The sequence below is a fragment of the Leptidea sinapis genome, chromosome 25 (genome assembly GCF_905404315.1).
Source record: "Leptidea sinapis chromosome 25, ilLepSina1.1, whole genome shotgun sequence".
Taxonomy (NCBI): domain Eukaryota; kingdom Metazoa; phylum Arthropoda; class Insecta; order Lepidoptera; family Pieridae; genus Leptidea; species Leptidea sinapis.
Genome location: NC_066289.1, coordinates 4,575,286 through 4,589,185, shown reverse-complemented (window position 1 = coordinate 4,589,185; position 13,900 = coordinate 4,575,286). Strand labels below are relative to the sequence as shown.

The window sequence follows — 13,900 nt, the reverse complement described above, 5'->3', positions numbered from 1 at the left end:
CGACAACACTTCCCTTACAGCCTCGCATATCGCTAGTATCGGAATTCTGGGTCTCGAAATCTCGAGCGATTGCCCATTCCGCGGCCATCTGGAGAGCAAAGCCAAATTTGGCTATGAAAAAACTGGGCGTCATAATTTGAGCACGGCAATACTTAAAGCCGGCCCACATTCTAGGGCTGTACAAAGCGCAGATCCGGCCACATATGGAGTATTGCTGTCATCTCTGGTCTGGCGTACACCAGTATCTGCTCGATCCATTTGACCGCGTGCATCGCAGAGCAGCTCGAATTGTCGGGGACCCAGTGCTCTGTCAACGGCTGGATCACTTGGCATTGCGTAGAGACATCGCTTCATTGCGTGTCCTCTACCGCATTTATCACAAGGAGTTTTCCGAAGAGCTTTGTCACCTGATTCCTGCCACAAAATTCCACCTTCGCACGACACGCCACAAGTTAGAATATCATCCCCACCATCTAGATTTAATATGACATTAGATGTGTGGCGGTCCTCAAAAGTGCGGTTTTCAAGGAGCTTTCTTCCACGTACTACGAAGCTGTGCAATGAACATCCTTGTGCGGTGTTACCGGAACGATACGACATGGGTACCTTCAAAAAAAGCGCGTACACCTTCCTTAAAGGCCGGCAACGCTCTGAATCCTCTGGTGTTGCAAGAGGGAGTGGGAGGCGGTGATCACTTAAAACCAAGTGACCCGTACGCTCGTTTGTCCTCCTTTTCCATAAAAAAAAAGTAATGAGGAAAGTTTTTGTCTATTACGCTAGTATACTAAATTTATGACCGCAAAAGACCTCCCCCACCCGCGCATGTACTCCGACCGTTCAATGCGCTTCAAGCGAGCAGATGCCATGCTCACAGCGCGCTTCAAGAGAGCAGACGTCGACTACTGGTGGCAATGTTTCGGCAAGCTCGCTTTCCGCGCGGTGTCTGCTATTTTGAATTGTTACTGTAAAGTGTCGTGTAAGTACGACCTTAACATTTAAATTGTTGTTGCGCAATCCTGGAAGTAGGTCGAAAAAAATAGTGATAAATGCGGTAAGAACACAGGATGAAGACCTCACATAATTTATTTTGCTATCTATAGCTTTTTGCAGTGTCACTCCATACGTGCGGTTATTCGATGGCGTTATAAGTAAATCAGAAATTTTACGAGACGATTTGCAATTATTATTTTTATTATTACTTATTCAATTAACAAAATTTTCGTAATACATATACTAATAAAGACATACTCGCAAAACCTCTAAGGTTTATGCGCGAGCGGTAAGTAAAGTTATTTTGTTTAATTATACTGCAGCAGAAATAGAACATTATTTCAGAGTAATACTCATATTAAGTCCTACTTACTTTGTATGTACGACAAGATATACAAATAAACACTAAACGCATCAGAGTCCATTGGTTGAATAATACAGTCTTCCGTCAGATTTGAAAAATCTTTCGGGTCGATTTCCGTCAAAAGTTCAAGAAATTTTCAAAAACTAAATATGCAGTTACTAGTTTCCTATAAATCGAGGTCATGACTCCTTTCACGACTTTTATCTAAGTCTCGTAATTTCCGACTTGGCCATCACCGCCCTTCACAAAACACCATCCTGTATAATAAACACTACATTCAAAACAGATTAGGAACCGATGAAGCTTAGCTTGTAAACTACAATTTGGGTGAAGAGCTCAGGTTTCTCACAGCGAAATAAATATTTACGCAACAGCTCATAATATATAAAGCTAAAATTATATCCTGTCCTAATGGATATATGTTTCTACAAAATGCAAAATAAAATTGGTACAGAAAAGTAAAATAAAAAAAACGAATTAAAAACCAACACCGACTTTCCGGACACGATATTCTTCATAAGCTCGTGTTTCAGTTAAAAAGTGCCATCTGTCATATTTTTTACAACTTGATATTATTTTTTATAAGACGGCGGGCAAGTAGCAAGTAACTTAATGTCATCTACCAGAGGCCTTTAATGTGGTAGTAGGTCTCAGAATACAGAACAAAACCAGGAGTTTTCAATCACATTTTCGTTTTTTTTTTTATGAAAATAAGGAGGAGACGAGCAGGATGCTCAGCTGATGGTAATTGATACGCCCTGCCCATTAAAATGCAATGCCGCTCAGGATTCTTGAAAAACCCAAAAATTTCTGAATGGCACTACAACTGCGCTCGTCACCTTGAGACATAAGATGTTCATTTGCCCAGTAATTTCACTAGCTACGGCGCCCTTCAGACCGAAACACAGTAATGCTTACACATAACTGCTTCACGGCAGAAATAGGCGCCGTTGTGGTACCCGTAATCTAGCCGGCATCCTGTGCAAAGGAGCCTCCCATAGGTCATTTCTATTAAGTACCTACTTACTTTGTATGTACGCCACGATGATACAATAAACATGGCGCAAACAAAATAGGGATATATTCCCGGTACTATGGGCATAAGTTAAAAATAACAATAGTCTATCGTTTGTATTGTCATGCTCATGTTAAATAATAAAATCTATATAGTCCCTAGTAATAGGGCTTGTATTGACATCCACACTCTCAAAATGCTAATCGTTCAGCCATAGTGGCTGAATAAAAATAAGTAGGTCTAAAAGCCACAAACCACATTTGTGGCTTTCAAAGGTTTCCTTAAAAAGAATGTTCCCATTCTTAAAGACTATCAACCGAACACGAGCGCACGAAGGGCGATGATCACTTAGATGGGTGACCCGAGGGCTTATTTCATATCATTAACTATTCTCTTGTGTTCGGCGATTGGTACATACTTTAGTCTGAACATCAGAACATACAGGGTGGTTTTTGAGAAGGACGGTGATGGCCAAGTCGGAAACTACGAGACTTAGAGAAAAGTCGTGAAAGGAGTCATGACCTCGATTTATAAGAAACTAATAACTGCATATTTAGTTGTTTAAAATTTCTTGAACTTTTGACGGAAATCGACCCGAATGATATTTCAAAAAAATTACAGCCTGTAGATATTATTGAACCAATGGACTCTGATGCTGATAAGGATCAATATTTGCAAAGATATGTATTACTAAAAATTAAAGGAAATAGAAAACAATTACAGATTGCTGTTCATATCTTACTTTTTCCTAACTAATAAGTTGCTCAAAATGGTTTCCTTTGACTCCAATGCATAACTTTATTGTCTCTCTAATGATCATCGTTTGAATAGGAGGTGACTTTTCTTCCGTGTAAAAATAATAAAACAAAATATTTTGTATTTCCTTTCATTTTTAGTAATTCATAACATTGCAAAGATTGATCCTTATGAGCAACAGCTCCAATAATACAGGTTGTATTTTTTTTTTTGAAAAATCATTCGCGTCTATTTCCGTCAAATTTCAGGAAATTTAAAAAAAAAACTAAATATGCAGTTATTGGTTTACTATACAGGATAATAAACACTACACTCAAAACAGATTAACAAGATGAAGCTTAGCTTGTAAACTACAATTTGGATGAAGAGCTTAGGTTTCTCACAGCGAAAAAAATATTTACACAACAGCTCATAGCATATGAAGCTAAAATTATATCCTGTCCTAATGGATGTGTTTCTACAAAATGCAAAATAAAATTGGTTCAGAAAAGTAAAATAAAAAAACCAATTAAAAAACAACGCCGACTTTCCGTACACGTTATTATTCATTAGCTCGAGTTTTAGCTAAAAAGTTCCATCTGTCAGTTACTTAATGTCATCTACCAGAGGCCTTTAAGATGGGAGTAGGTGTCAGAATACAGAACAAAACCAGGAGTGTTCAATCACATTTTCATTTTTTTTTATGAAAGTAAGGGACGGGACTAGCAGGATGTTCAGCTGATGGTAATTGATATGCCCTACCCATTACAATGCAGTGCCGCTCTGGATTCTTGAAAAACCCAAAAATTCTGAGCGGCACTACAATTGCGCTCGTCACCTTGAGACGTAAGTTGTTAAGTCTCATTTGCCCAGTAATTTCACTAGCCAAGGCGCCCATCAGTCCGAAACACAGTAATATCTACACATTACTGCTTCACGGCAGAAATAGGCACCGTTGTGGTACCCATAATCTAGCCGGCATCCTGTACAAAGGACCCTCCCACTGGTAGAATACAGTAAAGGTAGTTGTATCCAAAATAACTCCCTTCCCGCGCTTCACCCCCCGCTGAACTCTACCAGCGCTCCATACATTTAGGGCTTACATAATAAAATGATAATTTGATATTCCATTTCTTCGCCTGCAGGTAGCACTTTTGCAAGTGAGATTGACACGACACGGCGTAATTATTTAAGAACTGTTAGTTATAAACGACGTTAAGGCTAATACTAATTGACAACTTAACGAACTACGCCTTTTAGGCGGGGTTTACATCGTCGTTGAGCACATTGACGGTTTCTGGATTGTTCTGTAGTCTGAGGAAAAGTAATTATGCTCTCAGCTTGAAGGTAAGTATTATAAAATTTATTGTCAAAAAACCCTTTTGATCTTATTTCCTAGAATATATGATAGATTATTAAATTAAATAGTTTGTAATACTGGGTATTTACTGATATGGCTAAACTATGAAATGGCTGGACCGATTTTAAGCTTTTACGCTATTTTATGAAATAGATTACGCGCCTATTTATTACGGGCGGCCAATGGTATATCGTAAAAGTCGGTGCTGTTTGGAGAAGCAAAATAGAAGTAAAGCCATGCAGCGTCCACTTACACGGACCTGCGCGGGCGCAGGGGATACTTGTGGATCGGCGGGCGTGCGTTAGCCGCACTCTCGTGGGGCGTGCCCTCCAGTGGCACCTCCACCATGCCCAGGAAGTCATCTCGGGTGAGTCGATTCTCGTCGAACACCTGAATTAGCAGCTTCTGCTCCGCGGGCTTCACCTGAATCCGACATTACATACGAAATGAATGATGATATTGTTAAATGATTAGAACGCGATAAAGTAATTATGGATGTAGTGTGTGTTGAAATAAATAAATATGTCAATTAACGACCGTTTTCAATAACCTATCTATCCTCAGTTTAACTTACTCGAGGTAGACAAATCAATACTTTTACGCTTACTTACATTTCAATAACCTATTGACATATAGCATTGGACTATAACTATATTGGACATAACTATGGATAGATAAGATTTTGTCAATAAACGGTAACAGCAATATATCCGTAAGTTAAACTAACGATAGATAGCTCATTGAAAACGGCCGTAAATTTATAAATAAGCTTGAGATAGGGGATAAACAACAACACAGACAGCGAGCCTACATTGTTGAACTTGATATAAAGAGTTACTCACCCGAAACACAAACTCCTGATTCCATACTGGATTTAATGTCTGAAATGGTAACATAGCGGCATTATTTATAAGCAAAACCAAATATATAAAAAATAAAATGGCGTGCGTACAAAGTACACATGTCAGAAGTGAAACTTCTTTGGAAAACTAATTTTTAAATCTCGGGTATATTATCCTACTGTGTTCTTTATTAAACCAAATATTTCTTGTCAATATTAGTAATTATTAGATGTTCATCTTACTCGCGGCCACGAGCTAAGCCTGCACGATATAACGCTAGTAGGGAAGATGTTCTACTTTTTCGCGGCTGCATGCTAAACCTGCACGATACAAAGCTAGTGGGGAAGATGTTCTACGTTTTCGCGGCCGCGCGCTGAACCCTCAAGAACCTCTGATACGATATCCATATTGTTGAAATCATAATTGTGCGCGGCGGCCATCTTGGATTTAAAAAAAATTATACTAGATTCATTATCTGCACCCTCGAGAACCTCGGATTCGATATCAATATTGTTGCAATCATACATTTGCGCGGCGGCCATCTTGGATTTGAATTTGATTTGAAAATGATCTCAAATACGTTTTCTGAACTCTCGAGAACCTCGGATACGATATCCATATTGTTGAAATCATAATTTAGCACGGCGGCCATCATGGATTTAAAAAAAACCGCGAAACCGAAAATCGTGGCGATTTGCTATAAAATTTCTCTCATACGCCGATAAAGAAGTTTCTCTTCAATAATAAACATTGTATTAACAGAGCTGTTAAGAATGTTTTATTTTAAAATATCAAACACCAATAAAGCTCTAGTTCGATTAGTTTATTAAATATAATACGTCGAAAATAAGAAGAATAAGAGCTCAAAAACTGCCATAATTGCCATAAAGACATTTGGGCTTATAATAATACATACAATTCCACCTTCGCAGCAGGACACGCCACAAATTAGGATATCAACCCCATCATCTGGATGTATGGCGTTCCTCCACAGTGAGATATCAAGGAACTTTCTTCGACGTACAACAAAGCTGTGGAATGAGCTGCCTTGTGCGGTGTTGCCAGGACAATACGACATGGGTACCTTAAAAAAAGCGCGAACACCTTCCTAAAGGACAAGCTCCTGTGATTCCTCGTTTGTCATCCTTTTCCATAAAAAAAAATAGGTGCTTTAGTACTATTCCAGTATATTTCGGTAATTTGACTCACCGTTTGCAAATGTGAAGAGCTGATTGCATTTTCCCGCCTCAATTTATAAATAAAACCCAGTACTTGGGGTTAAAAAACTCGATTGGGGTAATCACCTACCATCCATCAGCGTCTCGCTCGTGTATAGTTGAATGGCATGATATATATAAACTTTTTTAACAGTATGTTGTGTAAGTAATAACTATTTCGTTAAAAATGTAATGATGAGAGCTCTGTTTCACTAATAAGAACAAACCCGTTTCTTGGTCTTCGTCAGGTATGTCTCAAGCGTTATATCACCATCAGCCTTTTGCAGTTCGACACGTACATAAGGATCACTGAAAAATTTAAGAAAAATTCAATTAAAGAACAGACGTTGTTTTCTTTGAAAAGGTTTAATATATGAGTTCAACCGAGTTTGCTTTTGTGTCTGTGACAGATAATGGTGTTATCGAGGGCTTGCTTCATCTTGTTAATTTTAAAGTTATACATTCAGTCCAAAAAATATCGGGTTCATGGTTCCAAATTAAGATTTTTGTTTTTTTTTTGTTGTTGTTAGATTGGCAGAACTGTTTTCCACATTGGCGCGTTGCATCTGTTATTTATATTAAATACAGTGCTGTTTTTAGTTATATCATATTTAGGGTGTATTGCGAATTACATTACATTATGGACAAAAACATCACCAAAGAGTTTTTCTTTAATTTTGCATCGCCAATGGAATTTCGTATTCGGAGGCTTACGGTGAATCGACTTTGTCAAAAACACGTGCTTATAAGTGGTACAAAGCGTTCATAAGCGCTCGAGATGTGATGGTGCTCTGCAACTGAAGTTAATATGCAAAAGTGAAGGAAAGAGTGACTGAAAATCCTCATTCAAATTTGAGAGATATAGCCGCCGAACTTTCTGTATCTCACGAGTCGATCCGTATCTACCATTTTAACTAATCATTTGGGTATGAAACACGTTACCGCTCGGTTAGTACCAAAAGGACTGAATTTTCTCCAAAAACTCAATCTCATGAGAGTCGCTGGGGTCATGCTAGAACGAGTCAATCCCGACCCAACATTCATAAAACGCATTGTTACTGGTGACGATACGTGGGTTTACGAGTTTGACATGCAAACTAGTCAACAAGCTTCGGAGTGGCGTCTTCCAACTGAACCGAAACCGAAAAAACCACGCCAAACTGTTTTCTTTGAATATCGCGGTGTTATGCACTCGGAATTCTTTCCGGAAGGTCAAATGGTAAATAAAGAATATTATTTGAGCGTTATGCGGTACTTAAGAGAGCAATTTCGACGAAAAAGGCCAGATTTGTGGAAAGAAAATTCTTGAATTTTGCTCCTCTATAATGCGCGTGAACGAATTTTTGACCAAACACTCAACAAATACCATAGAGCAACCACCATATCCAACAGATATGGCTCCAGCCGACTTCTTTCTTTTTCCTAAACTCAAATTACCACTTCGTGGCACCCGTTTTCAGTCGGTAGAAGACATAAAGGAGAACTCGCAGCGAGAACTGAACTCAATTCAGGACAGCGTTTAAAAATGTTTTAATGATTGGCGTGAGGGTATCGTGTCTGATAACTCATACTTCGAAGGTGATAAAATAAGTTTGGATGAATAACAAACATTTTGTATATTATTGATCTTTTCCCGGTACTTTCACGACAAAGTAGTTTATATTTTTTTTAAATAAGGGACAAGACGAGCAGGACATTCAGCTGATGGTAAATGATACGCTATTACAATGCAATGCCGCTCAAGATTCTTGAAAAGCCCAAAAATTCTGAGCGGCACTACAATTGCTCTCGTCACCTTGAGACATAAGATGTTAAGTCTCGTTTGCCCAGTAATTTCACTAGCTACGGCGCCCTTTAGACAGAAACACAGTGATGTTTGCACATTACTGCTCAGAAATAGGTGCCGTAGTGGTACCTTATGGGTACCACCAGGAGCCATCCCACTGGTAAAATATGTAAGTACACTAATATAAATATTAACAACAGTAACTATTTCCATATCTTTTGTGATGTCACATCGAACATTTTTAATGTACACATAATTTAATGAAATTCAATCGTACGACAAAAATGTCAAGTATATCAGCTACATTGCTACTAATTATTGTGTCCGTGTTTATAATAAGTTAGCATAAAAAATTTAAATTCTAGATTATTTAAGAATAGAGCTATATAGTTGGCTAAATGGTTATAATTTTTATAGTGTTAAGGAATTTATGGAAATGAAATTCTATCGTTAGTAACATATATTCTTCGAAATAGATAAATTTGAACCAGAACCAACACAAAAAATAGAATATGAAACCATTGATTATACTAAACTCAATAAAATTGTAGGAATTCATAACAACGAGATTGGCAATGATAATTATGCACAATTTGAAAACAGATTGAAACAAACTATTCAGTACTGCAAAGTAAAAAAAACTGAGATACTGAACCCTCCAAAACAGGACTGGGTAAATAAAAGCATATTACATAAAATAAATCAAAAGAACATACTCTGGAAACAACATAAAAGCAATCCAAAAGATGAGGAAATTGAGAAAAAGTTCATAAAAGAAAGAAAAACCGTTTCAGAAGAAATACAAACTATGAAGAGTAATTACTATTATAAAAGATTCTCTGAATGTAACAAGAAACCAAAGAAGATGTGGGACCTAATAGATAGCTTAACTAACAATAATATAAGGGAAGTCTCAATACTAGCTAAACTGAAAAAAGGGGATAAGGAATTGAAACATGGACAGGAAATTTGCGAATATTTTAATGAATTTTTTTCGACTGTTGGTTTATTGCTAGCGGAGGCCATTCATGCAAAGTACCATAATAACAAAATCTATACTGATGCAACACCTACCGATATCAATCCTAATTTTGCCCTCAGTAAACTAAATTTCACGACAAAAAAGAAATCATTAAAATAATAAATAACTTAGATGTGAATACTAGCTCCGGAATCGATTACATAAATACAAAAACTTTAAAATCTATTAAAAACACTATAGCTGACGAACTTAGTCGGTGCGTAAATATTTGTTTAGAAAGTGTGCGTCTCTCAAAATAGCCAAAGTGACTCCTATTTATAAATCAGGAACCAAAACAGATCCTAGCAATTATCGACCCATTTCTGTACTCCCAGTATTATCCAAAATCTTTGAGAAAATTATATACAATCGGCTAGAATCCTACTTGAGCTCCATTGATTATCTATACCCTAAACAATACGGATTTAGATCAAAATCCAATACATTATCTGCCACTGTTGACTTACTAACTAAAATAAAAAATAATATAGACGGCAGAAAAATTGCTCTGGGCATATTCATAGATCTAAAAAAAGCCTTCGACACGGTTAGCCACAAAATTCTTCTGGACAAATTAAAAGATATAGGTATCACCGATTACGCTCACAAAATCTTTGAATCATATCTAACTGACCGTTTTCAAGTGGTGAAGATCGGTGAATACCAAAGCAAACAAAAATTAATAACTTATGGAGTTCCTCAAGGCTCGATTCTTGGATCCATATTATTTCTGGTTTATATAAACAATATAAGTAAACTAGCCCTTAAAGGAGAACTGTCGCTAAATGCCGATGATACCACTTTGTTTTATTATGGAAATAAAATTGAAGATATAATTCGAGACGACCAAAATGATCTTAACATACTTAATATCTGGTTTCAATGTAATTTGCTTACTCTTAATATAAACAAAACCCACTATGTAATATTCGCACCTAAAAATAAAAAAATTAATGACTTTGAACAGCTAAAAATAAATAATATTACTATAAGTAGGTCAGATTCCGAAAAATATTTAGGTTTAACTTTAGATAATAGGCTTACATGGAAACCACATATTAAAAATATTAAAACAAAATTAGTATCTCTAACTGGAGCCCTTCGCAGTATTGTACGTTGCCTGCCGCATAAAGTTCGTTATTTAATCTATAACTCCCTTATAAAGCCACACTTAGATCACCTAATCCAAGTCTGGGGATCAGCAGCTAGCACTAATCTTAAAGTACTACAAAGGGCACAAAACAAATTGATTAAAGTATTATTTAACTATGATTTCTTAACATCATCAGAAAAAATATATAATGAAACAAAATTAATGAACATAACTAATACCTACAAATAGTACACTTGTATCTTAATCCGAAAATTATTATCAAAAGAAATACATTCAAACATAACCTTAACAATAAAAAATAAATATCCCCAATTACAACGATTAAGAAGTGCCAACAATATAATCTTATGCCAACCCAGAACTAATTATGGTAAACGAAATATAACTTTTGAAAGTGTTGAACTGTATAATAAGCTTCCTAAAAATATTAAAGAGTGCAACAGTATGCACATTTTTAAAAAACTCCTAAAGGCCCATTTTAGCAATAAAACTGAAACATAAATAGAAATATCTTGAAATTAATTGTCAACCCATTGAATAGAAATAATATTTTCTGTTGTCACATCTAGTAACTCGTTATCGATGAATCTACGTAATCTTGTGTAGTGAGTTGTGACTCAACCGTGGCTCGAGTCGACTGTTGACGTCGACCGGCCCGGGTCGGTATGATTTTGATGCGATGGTGTTTTAAAACTACCCACTAGTATTATAATTTTTATAAAATATTTGCATTATAATTTTTATTTTATATTTGTATTAGAAATGTATATAAGCTATACTTAACTAATTAGCCTATTTTAGCCGCTTTAAGATGCAATTTTGTTACCCACTTTTTATAAAATAGCCTGTAAGTTCCATTTAAGTGGAAATTCCTTTATGGAACAATAAATGTCTTAAACCAAATTCTGATATTCATTGTAGTTAAATATTTGCATGCTAGGAATAGTGCTTGCAAAACACATAAGCTCATTATTATAATATTTAAACTCCATTGTATACTATGTTTTTTTGCAAAGAAATATATTATTATTATTCTCTTTATTACAATTTCATCTTATTTTCTACATTTATATACATAACATATTTATAAAAGAAACAATATTACAAATATTAATATAAAAATAGAGTCCCGCCGGCGTTGGTTTACGACAATTCCGCCGGTGGTTAGGGTGACAGACTGAGGAACTTCCGCACGATGCGTGCCGTTCCCAAAACAGCTGCTTTTTGTAACTGTCCCTTTATCCAGTTATTAAGTGAGAGCCTCTTGAGATGATGGTCGAGGCTCTTTGCTATAAGACCGTTTACGGAAACAACTATTGGGACAATTATTGTTGAATCTACTTCCCACATGTCAGTAACCTCGTGTGCTAAGTCTAGGTAATTCGACAATTTGTCTATTTCAGCTTTCACAAGGTTATCATCACACGCAACGGTGATATCAACAATAAATGCCCGACGCTCTAACCGATCTACCAACACAATATCAGGCTTATTAGCAGTAATAGTTCGTTCTATCCGTGATGATAGATCGGTCCCAGTAGAGCTTGGCACGGCTGTTTTCCAGAACTTATTATTATTGTTATTACAAAATGAAGAAGAGTCAATAATACGGAGCTACTCAAATAGAAATATCTTTCAGGTATCCGCGTAACAGTATTCATAAAACATTTAGCAGACCTCTTATAAAATCAAATTTAGGACTGAACTCCCCAATTACCAGTTATTTGTTATTTTTTTTTATGAAAATAAAGCACAAGACGAGCGGGACGTTCAGTTGATCCATCAATTTCCAATTGATACACCCTACCCATAACAATGCAGTGCCGATCAGGATTTTAAAAACCCCAAAAATTCTGAGCAGCATTACAACTGCGCTCGTCACCTTGAGACATAAGATGTTAAGTCTCATTTGCAAATTGTTGTTATATATGCTTGTTAGAAAACACTCATATGTTGATATATTCAATGACTCCCTTGGCTGACTTAAAAATTCAATGATAATTTTAAGCCAAAGTATAAACCTATTAACTTAAATTAATTTTCACATTTACTTTCATTTGTACGTAGTTATAAAACACTTACTTTAAATTTTTTACGCATTACGTGCATTTTCTCGTATAGGTGTACATATTAGAATTGTAAATAATGTTAAGTTTATATTTGCAACTGTATTAATATGTATTCGGTTGAAGTAAATAAATAAATAAGAAACAGGAAGAGATATTTCAGGCCTGCGACCGCTTAAAACCCAAAATCACTTAAAATATTAGGTGATATTTAGTGATAGTACGGTAGGTAGACATTAAGGACGCGTTCTCAAAACAGAAAGGTATTGAATCGCACCACTACACTGACACCGCTCAAACACATACACGTACTTAAAGTTAATAGCGGGAATCAAATGAATTTGATACTTTAGCAAGTTTTAAAGTGTTTAATACCTATGTATTTTTCATAATTGGTTGATGTATCCGTTTAGTAGTTAAATATTAGAACTTTAGATGGCAATTCTGTCGCATAACGTCGTGTGCAGTAAACGCAGTTTTTTTTTAAATCCAAGATGGCCGCTGCGTAAAATTATGATTTCAGCAATATGGGTATCGTATCGGAGGATATCGAGGGTGCAGCGAACGATTTTGGGATCATTTTTGAAATACAAGATGGCCGCCGCGCAAAATTATGATTTCAACAATATGGGTATCGAATCCGAGTTTATCGAGGGTGCAGAGAACGATTTTGGTGTCATTTTTTAATTCCAAGATGACCGCCGCGCAAAATTATGATTTCAACAATATGGGTATCGGATCCGTGGTTATCGAGGTTGCAGAGCGTTTTTGGGATCATTTTTGAAATCCAAGATGGCCGCCACGCGAAATTACGATTTCAACAATATGGGTATCATATCCGAGGTTCTTGAGGGTTCAGAGAACTACTTTGGGATCATTTTTGAAATCCAAGATGGCCGCCGCGCAAAATTATGATTTCAACAATATGGATATCGAACCCGAGGTTCTCAAGGGTACAGAAAACGAATTTGAAGTCATTTTTGAAATCCAAGATGGCCGTGGCGCAAATTTATGATTTCAACATTATGGATATCGTATCCGAGGTTCTCGATGGTGCAGAGAACGAATTTGGGATCATTTTTGAAGTGAAATTTCTTTGCCCGCATGAGGGTAAATTTTTTATGGATGAAACGGAATAAAGTGTCACGAAAATGAAGGACGTTTTTATCCAAGAAGAGGAGAGGGACATTGAGTCTGATTGAGATAGAGTGAGAAAATGCGAATATGCTACATTCGAAGCGGAAGCACAGGGTACCGCTATGAAGTAAAACAACTTCACTACTAGCGTTGTAGCAAAATCAATTGGTTTAGAGAACAGATTAGGATAATTATTAATATAAACGAGATTAAAAAATTGGTTTTCACAAATAAGTTTCACTTCTGACATGTG

At 36.3% G+C, this 13,900-nt stretch overlaps 2 protein-coding genes across 4 annotated transcripts in view; one reads left to right on the top strand and one right to left on the bottom strand.

Annotated features, from left to right (window-relative positions):
- Window positions 1-13,900, top strand: part of LOC126972073 (O-acyltransferase like protein-like) — a 283,177-nt gene that overhangs the window by 132,592 nt on the left and 136,685 nt on the right. The window lies entirely within an intron of this gene.
- Window positions 1-13,900, bottom strand: part of LOC126972055 (E3 ubiquitin-protein ligase Nedd-4) — a 71,359-nt gene that overhangs the window by 45,746 nt on the left and 11,713 nt on the right. For all 3 annotated transcript variants that reach the window (XM_050818633.1, XM_050818631.1, XM_050818632.1), the window contains exons 3-5: window positions 6,751-6,832; window positions 5,307-5,345; window positions 4,718-4,887 (exon numbers count right to left, since the gene is read on the bottom strand). In XM_050818633.1, coding sequence (XP_050674590.1) covers window positions 4,718-4,887; window positions 5,307-5,345; window positions 6,751-6,832 — 291 coding nt within the window. The remainder of the gene's footprint in view (window positions 1-4,717; window positions 4,888-5,306; window positions 5,346-6,750; window positions 6,833-13,900) is intronic.